The 18,440-nt window shown below is 32.8% G+C and overlaps 1 protein-coding gene across 3 annotated transcripts; it reads right to left on the bottom strand.

Moving 5' to 3' along the window:
• Window positions 1–1,956: 1,956 nt before the first annotated feature.
• Window positions 1,957–8,993, bottom strand: LOC107909192 (AUGMIN subunit 8). Of its 3 annotated transcripts, none has more exons than XM_041098975.1 (7): window positions 8,585–8,993; window positions 5,179–6,669; window positions 4,796–4,915; window positions 3,918–4,034; window positions 3,745–3,834; window positions 3,413–3,520; window positions 1,957–2,270 (listed from the first exon to the last, which is right to left on the bottom strand). In XM_041098975.1, the coding sequence occupies exons 2-7, from the start codon at window positions 6,520–6,522 to the stop codon at window positions 2,166–2,168; spliced, it is 1,884 nt and encodes a 627-aa protein (XP_040954909.1). In that variant the 5' UTR covers window positions 6,523–6,669; window positions 8,585–8,993; the 3' UTR covers window positions 1,957–2,165. The 3 variants fall into 3 exon arrangements, with proteins under 3 accessions (XP_040954909.1, XP_040954910.1, XP_040954908.1); XM_041098976.1 differs by having other exon boundaries at window positions 8,592–8,964; XM_041098974.1 differs by lacking the exon at window positions 8,585–8,993 and adding an exon at window positions 6,813–7,301.
• Window positions 8,994–18,440: the final 9,447 nt, after the last annotated feature.

Here is an 18,440-nt window from a genome sequence, read left to right as displayed (position 1 = left end):
AGTTAGGCTAGTGGACAGAAGGACCTGGTTGATATAACACTAATATTTTGAGGATTTAATTAGAATAATTTAAAATTTAGGGACCAAGTTAAAATATTCATTATAGTTTGAGGATGTCTTGTGAAATTAATATTTTTCATACGTTATCGTTATCCTTGTTTGTGTAGATTTCTTTGGCATTGATTGACAACTTTGCCCTTCATTCTTAATAGTTAGAACCTTATTTTGCATGCTCTGAAATAAATCAGAACCAATACTTTAATTCAATTAAAATAAAATCCAATATGTATTAAATATTATTAATATTCATTTTAGTTATGCTTTCGACCAAATGAACTGATCAGTTTTATAGAAAAAAATTGAAACAAGTTTTATGGAATTTTAGAAAAATCAGTTGGAGACTTTTAATTATTATTATAAAATTTTATTTTTTATAAATATATTTTTATATTTTCAATTAGACTTAAATAAAATTTTTAATTAATAAATATGAATATGTGCTGGGTTCCAGCTTATGAATTTTTTTGTCTAAGGTTAATATAAGTTGAGCTTTTGGGGCAGGACTTTTGATTAAGTTTATAAATTGATATATAGTCCTTATATTATATTATATTTAAAAGTAATAAATTTTAACTTTACTTGTAAACTTACAAAATTCACCTAAAAAATAGGGTAATCAGTCCAATCAATTTTTTACTTTAAAATGTATAAGACATACTTTCGATTTTTCAATCAGTTTAATTTGAATAAAAATTTTATTTAATCTTTTTAACACAATTATAACTTAAAACCTGATGATACAAAAGTTGACAAGATGTGCAGAGAGTATTGATAAAAAGAAAGCCCACCTTGTAAGACAGGGGTTTTAGTTAAGGGGAAGATTTCTGATACTGAGTTAGTGGCTGAACCGGTTAGACCAACAATTTTTCAATCTGATCAATTTGATCAGTTTGATTGAATAAATTATTAAAAATATATAAAAAAATATTAAAAATTTGATTTAATCAAATTTTTTGCCCAATTTAACCGGTTCTTATCAGTTCTAGATCAATCGATTCATTACCTTTCTCCAAATTGATACTTCGATCAATTCTTGATCCAACTAATTGATACAATTGGATTCAAACAACCTTGATAAAAGGTTTGGAGACATTCTATGAGTCTCTTAGATGGAAATTCTAAAATGATAATTGTTTAAAGTGAGAACTACCAATTTAACTTGATGTGACTAATCAGAGTTGTTAGTATTGGAAAGTAATAAAAGGACTCGTACTAATCTTTTCAAAAAGTTTATTTGAGATGACTTCGTCGTTTTCAAATTTGAGTAAATACTTATAAGTTAAATTTGTGTGGTTTAGAAATGTTCACGAATTAACTCAAATTAAACTTGAATTAAATTTAAATTTAATTATAAAAATATATAATTTTTATGTTTTATTATTTTTCAATATTAATACGAGCTGAACGAAGCCAATCAGATATTGAAAACCCAAACCCTACCCAAAGTAAACTAAATTGACCAAATTAAATCAACCATTCCATTCATAAACACCTCTTATAATTTAACCTTACCTCGAGACATTTACTAAAATTGAATAAATTAAAATTGTATTAGTCTTTTTACCATTCAAGCTTGGAGAATTCTCAATAATGAGATGGTGGCCAAATTAATTTAATACAAAACTTCAATTCTTTTAATCATCATTTACTCTATGTCAAAATTAGTTTTTAATCATAAAATTTTTATATACTAATTTTAATTAATACGTCAAATTACATTGATTTAATGACAAAATAATTCAATGTTGATTTGAAATTTTAATTCACATTAGGTTCATGACTCGAATACATTTTACAAATGCTAAAATACGAACCTTAAATTTATTAAATACCATTTTTTAGAAATAATTACATAAATTAACTAGGTTAAAACTCGAATTAAAATTTACCTCAGCATTGAACTCAAATATTTTGCTTCCTTTGCCTTTTTTTTTTCTTCATATGGTAATACAAAAATTACACGTAGGGAAAAAGAACAGAGCCAGTAACTCCATCTTTTGAAAGGGTAAAAAAAATGAAATAAGAAAAAATTACCATTTAAGTTAAAAAAGGATAATAATAATATATTGGCAGAATATTATTAGCTTACCAGCTGGTTTTTTTTTTTATGGCCATGGAAATAATGTTTTGGCTGCCATCATTGGTTGCTTATTCCTCTCCAAAGCTTGTTTTGTTTGTAAGAGATGAGACCTAAGACTGTACTCTTCTAACTGTTCAATTACACCACCAAAAACTGTCAAATACATACATATATACATGCATGCATCCATCCATGCATGTGAAATAAGACAAAGTAACTATATGCATTAGAATAAGTTTGCAAATTGCAGAAATCCATTTTAGCCAGCTCAGGTGGCACATGTATGGGATGAGCTGACAATAGCCAGCCAGCCAATTCGATAGCGATGGCATATTGGGGATGGATATCCATATTTTTTCTTTAAGTATCTATGTCTAATAGTATACATGTTCGATTTATATTTGAATATTGTTATGAAGATATTGACCCTCTATGAACTATAAGTTCAGGTAAAAATACCATGGAAGTCTATACTAAATGTCAAGATTGCATTTTGCCCTCTCTATTTAAAAATGTGCAAATTAAGACCTGTACAATAAATCAAAGAGCAAAAATCTTTTCTATTAAAAATTTGATCCATTCCTATTGCTAAAAACCAAATAAATGACACATGGCGTGCCACATGTACCTCATGCTGATGTATAAGGACCAGTTTTTAACAGTAGAAATGTATGAAATTTTTAACAGAACGATCAATTTACTCTTTAATCTAACATACAGAAACTAATTTGTCTATTTTTTAAGTAAAAAAGGCAAAAATGCAATCTAACTCATAGTATAAGAGCCTCCATGATACTTTTACCCATAAATTCGTGTCCGATACAGATCCGTATCTAACACAGACCCGAGTCCAAGTAAGCTAATCAGGTAAGCAGAAGGAAGATCTCACGTGGCACGCATGTATGAGCATTCCAACTATTACCTATCAAGCTTCATGCTGAAATTTTTCTTTCATATCCCTCATTAACACATGAAAGAAACTTCTACTTCAGCATGATTAAATAAACTGAGTTAACTTGATACTGAGTTAAAGCCTTTCTTCCACAAGAAGGTTGGCTTTGGCCAAAAGGGATCCGAATATGTCATGTTCCATGTGGAAGATGACAAGTACCACTTGAAACATCAAATTCAACCCTCCTTAACTCTTCTCGCTCTCTTTAAGAGGAAAATAGCTTTCAATCCTATTCTCATGCCTTGCCATATTTCTCATTACATGCATGATATTTACAATCCAAGAATTTGGAGATCGGCAAGCATGTAATGTGTCCTCACCTGCATAGCCGCAGTTGAAGCCATGAGAGCTTCACATTGGTCGAGCATGTTTTTCTCTAGAGTAGCTATTGCAGCAAGCTCGGAGACCAAATTGTTTATTCCTTCAACCTACATCACATATAATGTTGAAATACAATTAAGCTTCCACAACCAAATCAAAGATAAATCAGCAAGAAAAACCTCAAGCTAATATCGGAATCAACCATCTGTCACACATTGGAGCAGCACGGGATAAAATCAACTACGGCATTGACATTTGTTTTCTCTCCTTATAATGTCAGGGATTTAGGTCGAGAAACAGGGGAAATAAGGAGATTAGGAAGGTAAAACACCTTTGAGAGTAAAGAACAAATGGAGGAGCCCATAGCCTGCATCACATCAACAGCAGAGGAAATAGCAGCTTTCAATGATTCGATATCTGCCTGAAGAGCACGAAATGCAGTATTGATGTCAATATTGTCTCTTTTCAGATATCAATTTTAAGTATTCTTGTAAACTAACTTACCCTTGCCCCTCCAGCTACGGGAAGACGCAGAGTGCTTGCCTCCAGATCTTCTACTGCTCCAGCTAAAGAACTTATATGATCTCTTTCAAGTAGTGCCCAATTGTTGAGATATCCCATCTGCATGAATCAGATACACATGCATTTAGATAATGGAAATTCAGTGAAAAAGTATCTATACTAATATGCCAACTGTCAGTAAATATTCTTAAAATGAGTGAGATAAGACCTTATATCGAACTTTTGGAGACATAAGCAGTTGATCATAAACTGTTTAACCAAATGTAAGACTATATAATTTATGTAGATAATAAATTTTTTGTCTTCCATCTATTCGATATCAATAAACATAAAAGGAGTTTATCTAAAAGTTGTAACTGTGATGTCCTTGTAACAGTAACAGTTAGAATAATAATAATAGTTATCAAGTGAAGGCCACTTCGGAAAGGAGGTGTCATGGGCCGGGCCAGACCAGGTTGGCAAGGAAAATCCTTACTGAAGGGTACCAATACACACTTGACACCTTGACTTGCATACTTTTCGTGTTTATGCAACAGAGAGTCAGTTGCGATATGTTATCACATTTAACCGAATTTTGTTCCCTTACTGAAGGTACCAATACACACTTGACACATAAAAGGCGTATTCAAGTTTGAACCCTCATTTCCTTAAAATATAACTGTTTAGACCTGAAGGTATAAAGCAGATACATAAGCATGCACTGAATAACTTCCTGTATCTTTACCAGGAGTTGCACAACTAAAAATGCACATAGACTATTAGTACAATTTCAAACATAAATATAAAAGCACTTCTAACATCGAACATGTATGAGGGGAATAAAAGTTTGCTATCAAAGAAGAAATAGAGGCAGGCATTACTTGATCATTCAAAACCGTGTTCAGCTTGAGCTCTAACTTCAACTGCTGCAAATTGATCTTTTTCTTGATCACGGCATCCCATAGACCCAAAGTAGCCTTCCAGACATTGTACAAAATTTCCTGCAACAACAGATCAAAATTTTCTTTGATAAACATAGGATAGAATTGAAAATTCACTACCCATGCCATTTCTGTACTCTAAGTGCATACAGGCATACTATACTGTCAAGAAATTCATCACGGTAGGAAGCTGATCATTGTGGATCGTGATAGAAAGAAGCAAACAATTGAAAATTTATCCTATTCAAACCATCAAAGACTATCTCCCTTGCATATGCTAATATTTTTCAGGGCAGAGTTGTTTGTTTAGAGCAGAATTCTACCTCTACAGTAACTTTCTGAATGTACAGCACAGCTTCTGCTCGGGCATTAGCAAATCGCCACTGCAAATATCGATTATAAAGAAGACGCAGTTGATGAGCATCCTCTATGTAGTTTGCACCTTTTCTTCCCTTCTTAATATCTGCAATAAAACTAAGAACTGAAGTTGAGCTGTGGGATTGACTAGATAAGGTGGATGTCCTCATCCGAGATGGACTGACTCTCCTTGTAGTTGCACTGACCCCTCTTGGAGGTGGAGTGGAAGGTCTTGCCCGAGAAGGACTGGCACCCCTAGAAACAGAGGTCCTATTTGGTGTGTGAGGTCGTGATCCAGGAGCAGACAAAGACAGAGATTTGAGCGCATGAGTTGCCAGTGCCATTTTGTCCAATGAACTTGCAGAAAGGAGCCTTGCAGGTCCAGATACTCGCAGAGATTTATCATCGATTGAAATTACCTCAGGTCTTATTCGACTAATTTCACTGAGTGATAACAAACTGGTAGTGTCGTTAGCAAATTTCTTTAGAGGTTTACCCGAACTATCAGACATTGGCATTCTCTTCGGTGAAGATAACCCAGTTCCTGGAACTGGAGTGGATAAACTTTTGACAATCCTATTATCACCCAGATCCACACTTCCATTCAATGAATTGGAAGATAATTTCCCACGAATTCTACTAGGCCATCTATGCTGATCTATCAATCGGCCAGGCAAACCTTCAACTGGCTTAGCATTTTCAGATTGATCAGGTGCATTCTTCCCTTTAAGAGGACTACTCTTTCTCTCTGGAGTAGGCTTGCGTGATAAGGTAGATTTCTCAGACTGTTGTCTATGAGACACATTTGAAGAAGGTCTCAAAGTACGATCCAATGAAACATTAGTAACTGGTTTTTCTTTTTCCTTTTTGCTAACAGGAATTGAAATCGTATCAGACTGAAATGAAACACTAAGACTTCTCATAGTAGAAGGCCATAAACTTTCAGGTGTGCGGCCTGTTGATAGCCTTCTAGATGGTATCTGCACAGCTATTGATGAATCATGAACTGGTGTAGATGGACTTCGAGGCGAAGGTGGTGTTGAGGGGCGTTTCCTCTCAGCCGATACAGCTCTATTTTGCGGCAACTGGGAAGGAGAAGAGATTGCTCTAGAAAGGTTTGGAGATGGACAACGCCTGGGACCAAACGTTGTCGAAGGACTGGGTGCTTTAAACCTCGAACTAACTTCCCTAGTTCGAGGCTGTCGAGTCGTGAGTGGTGCATTGTTTTTTTCAGCAGGAACAAGAGGAGGCCTTGTGGTATCCACAGCTGCAAGCTTTGGCAATCGTCTCTCTGATTCACATATATCCATCCAAACCTTCCAAACTAGACCACATTGATGGGATTTTCTATAAATAGAACTAAACTACATTTAACAGCCTAACCTTTACATGAATCCCACACATAACTGGAATAACTCCAGCAGCTTAAAAAGAAGATGCTTTCCCCTTCAATAAATCTGCCACAAATGCATAAGCCAAAAGTTAGATGCTTACAGAATGGCAGAAAGCAAAGTTATAATTACAAACACCATAGGAAAAAAAAAAAGAGGACATCTTTACAGATACCCAGATCTGACTGATAAAAGAATTAGAGAATTACAAGAAATTAACTGAAATGGGCATAGCTTATTAATCAAGAAAAGCCCAAATCCAAGCAGATCAAGCCATAAGAATGAGACTGAGAAGATAAAACAGCACCGGGCACAATCGGGGTTGGAGGGGGTTCAGAAATTACAGTAGAATTCTATCCAACATAGATTAACGGTCATCACTATGGCTTCTGGTTAAATCAAAATCTCACATAAATTTGCAAATGCAATTGCACTAAGAGGTCCCCTATGGGAATATTGGAGAAACTATACTGTCAAACTCTCCACTGGTCTTTTGTTTCCTGGTGGTGGGGGGTGTAGGATAAGAAGACAGCTAGAAGAAAGGTGCTTAGGGGAGAGAGAAAAAAGAATATATATATACATACATATAAAAATTACTCCAACTTTTCATTTTTCCTCAAATATTCATGTTTAAAACACTAATTCGATGCATTACCGCCATATAAGTATGAAGTATAACTTTTCATGAAATCATCAAATACATATCTAAATTTTAAGTACCTGAGTAACATAAAAAGAAACCAATTTCACTCTAATTGTCAATTAATTTTTATAATGTTAATATATCTACTTTTGTCACGGGAATGCATGGTCAGCGGGGCTGGTACAATAACCACAATGAAGGGTTCATTGATTTTTTTTCACTCACAAAAATAAATAAAACAGCCCACGCTGGCTTCTTTCCCTTCTTTCTCACCCACTTTCCATGAAAAGGAATTCAATGAAAACGATCACAACAAACAATCGAATCAATTTTTAATTTTTTTTTAAATGTCCTATCTTCCCATAAAAATACATACATTGATCACATGGGATTTTTTTTACCTGGGATCACATGTTTGATTAACTAAATGACAGTAAAAATTAACAATAAATTAAAATTTTAAGTGCAGTTCAACAAACTATGAAAAATATGTAGGATTGTTTGTTTGTATCCTAATTGGTTTAAGAAATTAAATAATTGGATAAAGAAAATAACAAAATTGAAGTTTTCTTGCGGTGCTAATGTTGGTGAATGATATGGGGAAAGAGATGGAGGACCACGTGCAAGAAGATCAGTGTCCATCCCCATGAATTAACAGTGAAAACTTTAAATAATAGTTTAAAATTTGTTATATAAATAAAAAAACTGTAAATATACAGATAAAAAACATAGTATTCATCCGTATAAATATTTTTATATATATTTTAAAATTATTGATTGAGGAACGAAAATCAATGGAAAATCACAGGATAGTTTAGAGATTTTAAAATTTTAAACGAGGGTTTAAATTTTTTTAAAATGAAAAGAATCCAAAATCATGTAGTGTCTGGATTTGACAGTGTTATGTCTCTGAAATTGAAGACAAAAAATAGAGTGATTAAAAAAATAACTGTTTTTATGCAAATCTATCAGTGACAAAGTTGCAGAGGTTTGTTCATTTGAATCCAACTGCTAAAAATAGCAACCAAAATAAAAGAAACATTAAATTTAAACTAATTTTATTCGTAATCATTATTGTGTTTTTCATACTAATCAAAGCGATTAACAAAGTAAGAAACAAATTTTAAAGCAGAAAGCTGAAAATTACTTGAAAAACAAATCTCACGATAAATTTAAACTAATTAATTTTTATTTATTTTTGGTGTTTTTATACTAATACAAGTAATCAACAAAGCAAGAAGAAATTTTAAAGCAGAAAGCTGAAAATTACTTGTAAAACAAATCTCAAGATAAAGAAGAAAGAAAAAAAATTATTAAATTAAATAAATAAAATCTCACCTCTTACCGATCTGGAAAAAGTTTATATTCCAAAGCGATTCAATCAAAGAGAATTAACTGTAATTCGTTGAGATTCAAGATAAAAAGAAGAAGAAGAAGCAACCAATACGAGTGATCGCCGGAGAAGAAAGGACGGATAACTGGAGGGTGATCGGAGAAGGAATATTCCGGCGGGAGATGGAAACGTATTGAAAAAAATTTTCAGTTTCTTTTCGAGAGAAAAAAGGAAGAGAGATTTAACTCACAAAAAAAGTGCGAAAATAAAGTGATAAATTCGAGGAAAAAATAAAAGAAATTTAAATAAAAAAGTTTGAATAAAAGATGAGGGAAAAAGGCAGGAAACTGTTATTTTTTTTTTCAGTTGAGAGAGAGAAGAAAACTGAGTAAGGCAGTTGTTTTCGCGCCACCTACTTTTATTGACATTTTCTTTTCTACATTTATTTACTTATTTATTGTTAATTTAGTTTTTTAGGAAATATTTAATAAATTTATAAAAGGATGAATTTAAAAAATAACTAATTCATATATGGTTGATTTTAGACATAATATAATTTTTAGCCCCTAACTTGATAATTAAGTTCAAGATAATGCGGTACAATATCAGAGTGACATATTCAGTGTTTTAATAATTGGACAATTGGTTAAACAAGTTATACTATCAATTTTCGATTCAACCAGTTTGATTGGTTTGACCATCTAACCAACAATAATTAAAATTTTATAAGAAAAAAATAAGAGATTTTATTAAATCGGTTCATCTTGTTTAACTGTCGATTTTTGTCCTAATTTTCGAGATTTACCAATTTCAAGTAGTTTTCGAGTCAATTGATTCAACCTTTTTATTTGGGCTGTTATACTAATTAGTTCACAATTTGTCTGATCTGGTTTTATTCCAGTAGCACTAGTCACACATCATTAGATATTGACAGTATCCAAGTTCAATGACCAAAATGGATCTAATTACTAAGTTTAACGACCAAAATAGAATAAGTATCAAAATGGACCTAGTTGCCAATTTCATGAGCCACAAATTATATCATCCTTTGATTTTATCATTTTAAATATATTTTTATTACTTATGAAGCTTTATCGTATTTATTTGATAAAAATTACGTTAAACTACATCCTGTGTTAATAAATTATTAGTAAATCTACGTTTTTGGACATTGAACTATTCGATTTTTTTATTTAAGTCATTGAACTGTTAAAATCGTTGTTGTATGGCATACTCTGTTCGCATCGCCTCCACCAATCGAAAGCGCTCATTCCCGTTTTATTCTATAGTTTATTTTTCATGAAACGACTTTAAATGTCACAAATTTGCAAACCAAAATCCAAACAATTCTCTTCCCTAACCTTTGACACTGACTGTCAAATCGGCTTGAATCTAAGTTATATTTTTCTACTCGCCAATGGGTATTAATCCACCATACCGATCGTCGAACTTGAATCATCACTTGGAACTCGCTATCCGAAATTTTAAAAAAATTTAACAGTCCAATAACTTAAATAAAAAACATTCGAACGATTCAATGACTTAAATAAAAACTTTCTAATAGTTTAGTGGCTTAAACAAAAACTTTTTAATAGTTTAACGACTATTTTGTAATATTTTAAAATTAAATAACCAAAACATAAATTTATTAATAGTAGGTTACCCAAAAATTATTACACTAGAGAGTTCTGCTTTTGTTAGAATATTTTAGTTAAATAAACTTTTTTCTTTAAACTATTAATTTTTTTCATTAACTAGAAAATTTAAAAATATATATTATATTACTTTAGTTTTAAGTATCAAATTTTAGTTATTTATATAATAAATAATTTTATATTTTATATTTCATATCTAAAACTTTAGAAATAACATAATTATATAATCTAATCTAATATATTATAATTATACTAATAATATATTATTTACAAACTATTATGATAAATTTATTTACTATTAAGAAAATAATAAAAATGAGAATTGAAGAACACTCGGTACTAATTTTTAGTATATCAAATTTTTAATACCGTAGAAATGGTTTAATAATAATTAAAAAATTATTTTATTATACTATTTAATTTATTAAAATAATTGATATATTTTAATTAGGTTTACAATTGTATTGTATTTATTGAGAAGTTATTTTATGAATCATTCCCACCACATCATTCATGGTTTCTTTCTAATTATTTAATGGCATTTCAACAAAATTTTCCATATCATTAATACATAATTTTAGTAATTTTTTCACCCCGAATCCTAAACCTGAACCTAAATCCAAACTTTAAACTTGAAACTCGAGTTCAGGTTCAGGGTTTAAGATTTGAGGTTCAAGTTGAGGGTAAAAAATTACTAAAATAATATATCAATTACATGGGAAAATTTTGCTAAAATGTCGTTAAATAATTGGAAAAGGACCATGAATGATGTGGTGAGAAGGGTGCATAAAATAATTTCTCGTATTTATTCTAGTGAAAACTAAAAAAAAAACATTGTTAGTGCTGATTGTTAAAAATATTTAATTATGGAAAAGTTCATATTAATTTTAAATTTTCCAAAACCAGGGAGAATTTTACAATACATCAAAATCACTACCAACAAAACAATTAAATTCATTGCCAATTAAAAACATTACTTTAAGTTGCAATCAAATAAACCAACTAATAACATTTAAATTGCATTAATATCTGCCACCTGAAATCAAAATCCTCTATAAATTTATGAAAACTTTGTTGTTTTATTGGGGAAAAAAATAAAATTATTTTTAATACCCCCATTTGATTTGGACTTCGCACACCTATATATATTAGATTAAAATGTGCTATAAGTCCCTGTATTATTTGATTATTTGAAATTTAGTTTTTATATTTTTATTTCCAGGAGTTTAGTCTCTTTAATTTCTAAATCTAAAAATTCATGTCCAATTGTTAACACTGTTAAATTATTTTATTAAATTTAGGTTCATTCCAACGTCATTTTTTAGTTACATTGCTATCAAATAAGTATTCTTTTTATTTCAAAATGACACACTAACAAATTTAACAAAAAAAATTACAATATTAATAATTGAACCTGAATTTTGAAATTTGAAAAATAAAGAGACTAAAATTTTTAGAAATAAAAACATAGAGACTAAATTCTAAATTTTAGAATAATATAGAAACCTATAGCATATTTTAATCTATATTCTATTACTCTTTGCCATAGTTGACATTTTGGGTCATACTTTGACCTCAGTTATTTCAAATAATTTAATTAATTAAAATTTTTTAGAAACATATTTAATAACTAAATCATTCAGAGTTTTCATAATATATTTTTCAATTTTTTGTCTATGATAAACTTTAAGAAATAAGTAAGTCAAAGTTGAAACATTTTGGATGCTAAAAGTCAAAATGTTAAAATTTTAGTGGGATGGGAGAATAAATTTTATTTAATTGGTAAAGAAAGTTTAAGTAAAACCTGAATAATAAGAGTTACATTTAATAAATTTAGATTTTATCATAAATTGGAAACTTTTTTTCGCATTAAAAAAAAGTTAAATATTCAATTAGTCCCTATAGTTGTACTTGATTTTTAGTTTAGTAGTCAGAGTTGTAAAAATTAAACTGATTATTTCAATCGGTTGAATTAAAAATTAATTAATTTTAATAACTCATTAAATAAAATCAAAGATTTGATAGGAACCAATAAAAAATTGAGAATTGGAATGGAAAAAAAAAGTTTTTTTAAATATATTTTATAAAAATAAGCGTTTCATTGTTTTTTTTATTCATGTTAAACTTTGGTTTTTTTTAATATAATTTTCCAAATTTTATTATTTTTTATCTTTTCTTTAATTTTTAAATTATTAGTAATTTATATCTTTTATATTTTCTAAATGATTGAATTAACCAGTTTAACCAATTGAATTGAAAACTAGAGGTTCAATCAGTTGGATCTCATGTTCGTTTTTTCAAACTACGTTGGTGCTAAACAAGGTTGTTTGAATTAGATCGGTCCATCCATTCAGACCAATTGGACCAAAAATTGATAAGGGTACCCAATTCGAAGAAATGTATTGAGATGGTTGATCAGTAACTGATACAAATCAATTGAATCAATTTTTTAATTTTTAAATTTTTTATGATTCTATTAATAATTTATTTAGTCGAACCAAATAAACCAATTGAATCGACAAAATAGTGTGCTGATAGGTTAAGTTCTAAAACCCTTGGTGCTAAAGAATTTTGGCTTCTACTTTTATTTTGCACGAATTGTTAATCTTACTTCATCAACTAACAAATCAAATTGTGAGATGCTAAGGGAGCTGGTCATGATGGAAAAAATTTCTTTTAAGCCCTTTAAAATTTGTAAAACTTAAAATATATGATAAATTTGCAAATTATCTCCAAGAATAATAATTTTATGTTTTAATCCTTATTAAAATCAATAAAGTTATAAGTTAATACGATGATAAAATTATATTTTAATTCCCGTAAAATATTTAACTTTGCTCCTCTCTGTTAAACTATAAGCAAAACACTGATGAAACTCTGAAGAATAATATTTTTCACATAATGAACATGCAGTAAATGCATGTATTTATACACATGTTCAGAAACTGCTGTAACCAACTAACCGTTGACTATCAACAAACTAACGGCTTTTGGAGTTACAACTGTTACAAACTAACACAACTGCATTATTCTTAACATTCCCCTAACTGGTTGGTTTTTGAGTTTTAAGCTCATTGAGTGATAAGACTCCAAGAGCATGTCGAAAAGCAGAAAACATCTTAGGTGTGATTGGTTTAGTTAGAACATCAACAATCTGCTGTTCATATGGTATGAAATTGACTTGTAGAAGTCCTGCATGGATTTTCTCCCTAACAAATTGATGATCTATTTCAACATGCTTCATTTTTGCATGTTGTGTGGGATTCTCAGCCACAGACACTGCAGCAGAATTTGTTGCGCGGAAGCGTGTGAAAGAGTAAAATTATTGTACTAAAAAATCACACTAAGTTCAATTCCCAGGAAAGAGAGGTGGATCACGAGGATCGCTTACATACCAGATCTTTCCTAGCCAGAATATCCCTCTATCGTAATTTAATAGCACAATAAATCACTACAATGACACTTGCAAAATATGCAGAACAAAAATAAAGAACACTAGAATTTTAACGAGGTTCAGCAAATTTTGCCTACGTCCTCGGGCACTACCAAATATATTTCACTCCAAAAATACAAGTGAAAGTTTACAAATAGGGAGAGAGAACAATTGCCTTAAGTAGAGAATGGCAAGTGTGGGATGAAGAAAGTAAGAAATGGTTAGGCCTATTTATAGTTGAGGTTCAAGGATCAACTTGCAATGTCCCTATACAATTAGGGACCAAAATTGCAATTATCCCATGCCAACTTTTAACCCAACTTGCCAACCAATTTTACTTTCTACTTTCGGTGCCCACCCTTTTTGACTTTTCAAACAATGGGTGGGTTCCAATAATCTCCACCTTGAAGATTTGATTAGGATAATCTTATCTTCACACAATTCTTTCTGCCTTTGACAACAATACTTGATAGTGCCTTCTTCAACTGTTAAACTTGCAGGATATTAATCAAGTTCAAACAATGTTCGAACTTGGTTGCTGTTACCACCTTGGTCATCATATCTGCGGGATTATTTGCAGTCTTGATCTTCTGAAGACAAATTTTCCCCTCTTCAATAATTTCCCGCACAAAATGGAATCGTACGTCGATATGTTTTGTACGTGCATGATAGACTTGATTCTTTGCTAAATGAATAGCACTTTGACTATCACAATACACGTTAATATGCTCCTGAACCAACCCCAAGGTTTTAGCTATACCTTGTAACCAAATAGCCTCCTTTACAGCCTCTGTTACAGCCATGTACTCGGCTTCTGTGGTTGACAATGCAACTGTAGACTGTAGTGTAGACTTCCAACTTATTGGTCCTCCAGCAAGTGTAAACACATAACCGGTGGTTGATCTTCGCTTGTCCAAATCACCGGCATAGTCAGAATCAACGTACCCAATAACACCTTTACCAAGTGTATTATCCTGCTTGAACAGTAATCCAACATCCACGGTCTTCTGAATATACCGTAGAATCCATTTCACAGCTTGCCAATGTCCTTTTCCAGGATTATGCATATACCTGCTCACTATACTAACTGCCTGTGAAATGTCGGGTCTTGTACACACCATTGCATACATCAAGCTACCCACTGCATTAGAATACGGAACTTGCAACATGTATTCTCGTTCCGTATTCGTCGAAGGGGATAGTTGTGCAGAAAGCTTGAAATGAGAAGCCAACGGGGTACTTACAGGTTTGGTCTGCTCGTTCATGCCAAACTGCTGTAGTACTTTCTTCAAATACTGCTTCTGAGACAAGCTAACTCTGCCATGAGCTCTATCTCTACATATTTCCATGCCAAGAATCTTCTTAGCTTCACCTAGATCTTTCATCTCAAACTCGAGATTGAGTTGAGTCTTCAATCTCTCAATCTCAACTTTGCTCTTAGATGCTATCAGCATATCATCAACATATAAGAGCAAGTATATGAAAGTTCCTTCTTGTAGCTTCTGAAAATATACGCAATGATCAAATTTACTTCTTGTGTACCTTTGCCCTTTCATGAACTGATCAAATCGCTTGTACCACTGCCTCGGAGATTGTTTCAATCCATAAAGCGACTTTGTCAGTTTGCAAACCCAATTTTCTTTATCAGCAACATTGAATCCATCAGGCTGAGTCATATAGATTTCCTCTTCCAAATCACCGTGTAAAAATGCTGTCTTCACATCAAGCTGAACTAGTTCAAGATCATATTGCGCAACCAAGGCTAGCAAAATTCGAATAGACGAATGCTTCACAACTGGAGAAAACACTTCATTGTAGTCTATTCCTTCTTTCTGAGCGTAACCCTTTGCTACCAATCTAGCCTTGTATCGAATTTCATTTTTACCAGGAAATCCTTCCTTCTTTGCATATACCCATTTGCATCCAATTGCCTTCTTTCCCTTGGGCAGTCTCACCAACTCCCAAGTCCTATTTTTATGAAGAGACTGTATTTCTTCATTCATAGCTTGCTTCCACTTTACACCATCAGAGTTACTTATTGCTTCTGTGTAAGTGGAAGGAACATCATCATCTGCAATTGGAAGTGCATAGGCCACCATATCATCAAAGCGAGCAGGCTTATGAATCTCTCTTCTTGGCCTCCTATATGCAATTGAATCTTGTTGCTGTAGAAGTTCTTGGGTCGAAACTTCTTCATCATTTGTTCTTTCAATATTAGCTGGATCATCATTAACCTTTTCAAACTCCCCCTGCTGCAAAGTACTACTGGTTTTGTCATCCTTTTGTGAATCCTCGTTCTTCATCATGGTTGATTCATCAAAAGTTACATCTCTACTGAAAACAATCTTCCTTGTATCAGGACACCAGAGACGGTATCCTTTTACACCACCAGTTATACCCATGAATAATGCTTTCTTTGCTCTTGGGTCTAACTTAGATTCTTTTACATGATAATATGCAGTGGAACCAAAAACATGTAAAGAATCATAATCAGTAGCAGGTTTACCAGTCCACATCTCCATAGGAGTTTTTCCATTTATTGCAGCTGATGGCAATCGGTTAATTAGATGGCACGCATATGTAACTGCCTCAGCCCAAAATTCCTTGCCCAATCCAGCATTGGACAACATACATCGAACTTTCTCCAGTATAGTCCGATTCATGCGTTCTGCCACCCCATTCTGCTGTGGTGTATCTCGAACAGTGAAGTGTCGCACAATGCCCTCATCTTGACATACTTGTAGAAATGGATCATTTTTGTACTCAGTACCATTATCTGATCGAAGTCGTTTGACCTTTCGACCTGTCTGAGTCTCCACCATCTTCTTCCACTTCAGAAATGCATCCAAAACTTCATTTTTTCTTTTCATTAGATACACCCATACTTTTCTTGAATAATCATCAAGAAAAGTGACAAAATAGTGCATACCTCCCAAAGAAGCCACTTTGGTAGGTCCCCACACATCACTGTGAACATAGTCCAGAATTCCTTTCGTATTGTGAATTGCTGAACCAAATTTTACCCTCGTCTGCTTGCCCAGAACACAATGTTCACAGAATTCCAATTTGCAAGAATTTGCACCTTTCAACAAGCCTTGCTTCGCCAAAGTCTGCAAAGCTTTTTCACCAGCATGTCCCAATCGCCTATGCCATAACCTGGTAGCCTCTGAATCTGCATCTTTCGCAGAAGCTGTTGATGTTGATCCAATAACTGTACTTCCATTTAAATAGTACAAGTTATTTCTTCTAGTGCCTTTCATCACCGTCAATACCCCAGCTACTACCTTTAGTAATCCATCTTTCAAAGTGATTGTGAGCCCTTTAGATTCTAGGGCCCCTAATGAGATGAGATTTTTCTTCAAGCTGGGTACATAGCGAACATCTGTCAGAACTTGGATTGAGCCGTCATGGTTCTTCAATTTGATTGTACCTACACCCATTGTCTTACAGGCACTATCATTGCCCATAAAAACAACTCAACCTTTTAGTTCTTCAAGACTAGAAAACCAGTCCTTATTAGGACACATATGGTAAGTACATCCCGAATCCAATATCCACTCATCCGTTTGACATGCTATTGCCATGCCAACCAAGCTAAAGTCTGACTCCTCATCATGCTCCGCTACACATGCATTAGAAATAGACTTGCCCTTTTGTAACTTAGGACAATTCTTTTTCCAATGCCCTTTCTCACGACAAAAGGCACATTCATCTTTGGCGGGTCTCCCTTTGGACTTACCCCTTCTACCAGGTTTGCTGCTGTGTGAACGACCTCTTACTGTTAAGACTTCTGCAGTTGTATCTCTGTGATCTCTTTTATCTTTCTTTCGAGTCTCAGATCTATACAACGCACTACAGACTGCATCAAATGTGATTGAATCTTTCCCATGAAGCAATGTGGTGGTAAGATGATCATATTCATCAGGAAGGGAATTCAACAACAATAATGCATTGTCTTCATCTTCAAATTTCTCATCCAAATTTAGCAAGTCTGCTAAAATTTTATTGAATGAGTTCACATGGTCATTCATCGACATACCAGGTGCATACATGAACCGAAAAAGTTTCTTTTTCATATAAAGCCTATTTTCAAGACTTTTCGTTAGAAACTTTTCTTCTAATATATCCCACAGCTTCTTCGCTGATGTCTCCCTCATGACGGAGTACTTTTGCTCTTTGGCCAAACATAGGCGGATTGTACCACACGCCTGTCTATTGATCTTGGCCCACTCCTTGTCATCCATCTTGTCAGGTTTTTCTTCAAGGGTTATATCCAGCTCTTGCTGACATAAGACATCCAGGATCTCACACTGCCACATACCAAAATTATTGGTACCGTCAAATTTCTCTACTTCAAATTTTGCATTTGTCACAGTAGTCCTTGCTGATGACGATGCTGCTGCCATTTTCTCCTCAATCCCAACTACTGTATACGTGAACAGTACCGTATACGTGAATAGTGCCATATACGTAAATAGTACCGTATACGTGAATAGTGCCGTATACGTGAATAGTACCGTAAACGGTCGTATTCCCCAAGTACGAACCTGGCTCTGGTACCAATTGTTGCGCGGAAGCGTGTGAAAGAGTAAAATTATTGTACTAAAAAATCACACTAAGTTCAATTCCCAGGAAAGAGAGGTGGATCACGAGGATCGCTTACATACCAGATCTTTCCTAGCCAGAATATCCCTCTATCGTAATTTAATAGCACAATAAATCACTACAATGACACTTGCAAAATATGCAGAACAAAAATAAAGAACACTAGAA

The sequence above is a fragment of the Gossypium hirsutum genome, chromosome D08, assembly GCF_007990345.1.
Source record: "Gossypium hirsutum isolate 1008001.06 chromosome D08, Gossypium_hirsutum_v2.1, whole genome shotgun sequence".
NCBI lineage: Eukaryota > Viridiplantae > Streptophyta > Magnoliopsida > Malvales > Malvaceae > Gossypium > Gossypium hirsutum.
The sequence above is the reverse complement of the archived record's forward strand: the minus strand, read 5'-3'. Positions and strand labels throughout refer to the sequence as shown.

Coding starts and splice junctions, on each gene's coding strand:
- LOC107909192 (XM_041098975.1), bottom strand. CDS start 6,522: ATGGATATATGTGAATCAGAGAGACGATTGCCAAAGCTTGCAGCTGTG. Junction 3,835..3,917: donor CCGTAGCTGGAGGGGCAAGG/GTAAGTTAGTTT, acceptor CGTGCTCTTCAG/GCAGATATCGAATCATTGAA. Junction 2,271..3,412: donor CTTCAACTGCGGCTATGCAG/GTGAGGACACAT, acceptor GTAATTGAACAG/TTAGAAGAGTACAGTCTTAG.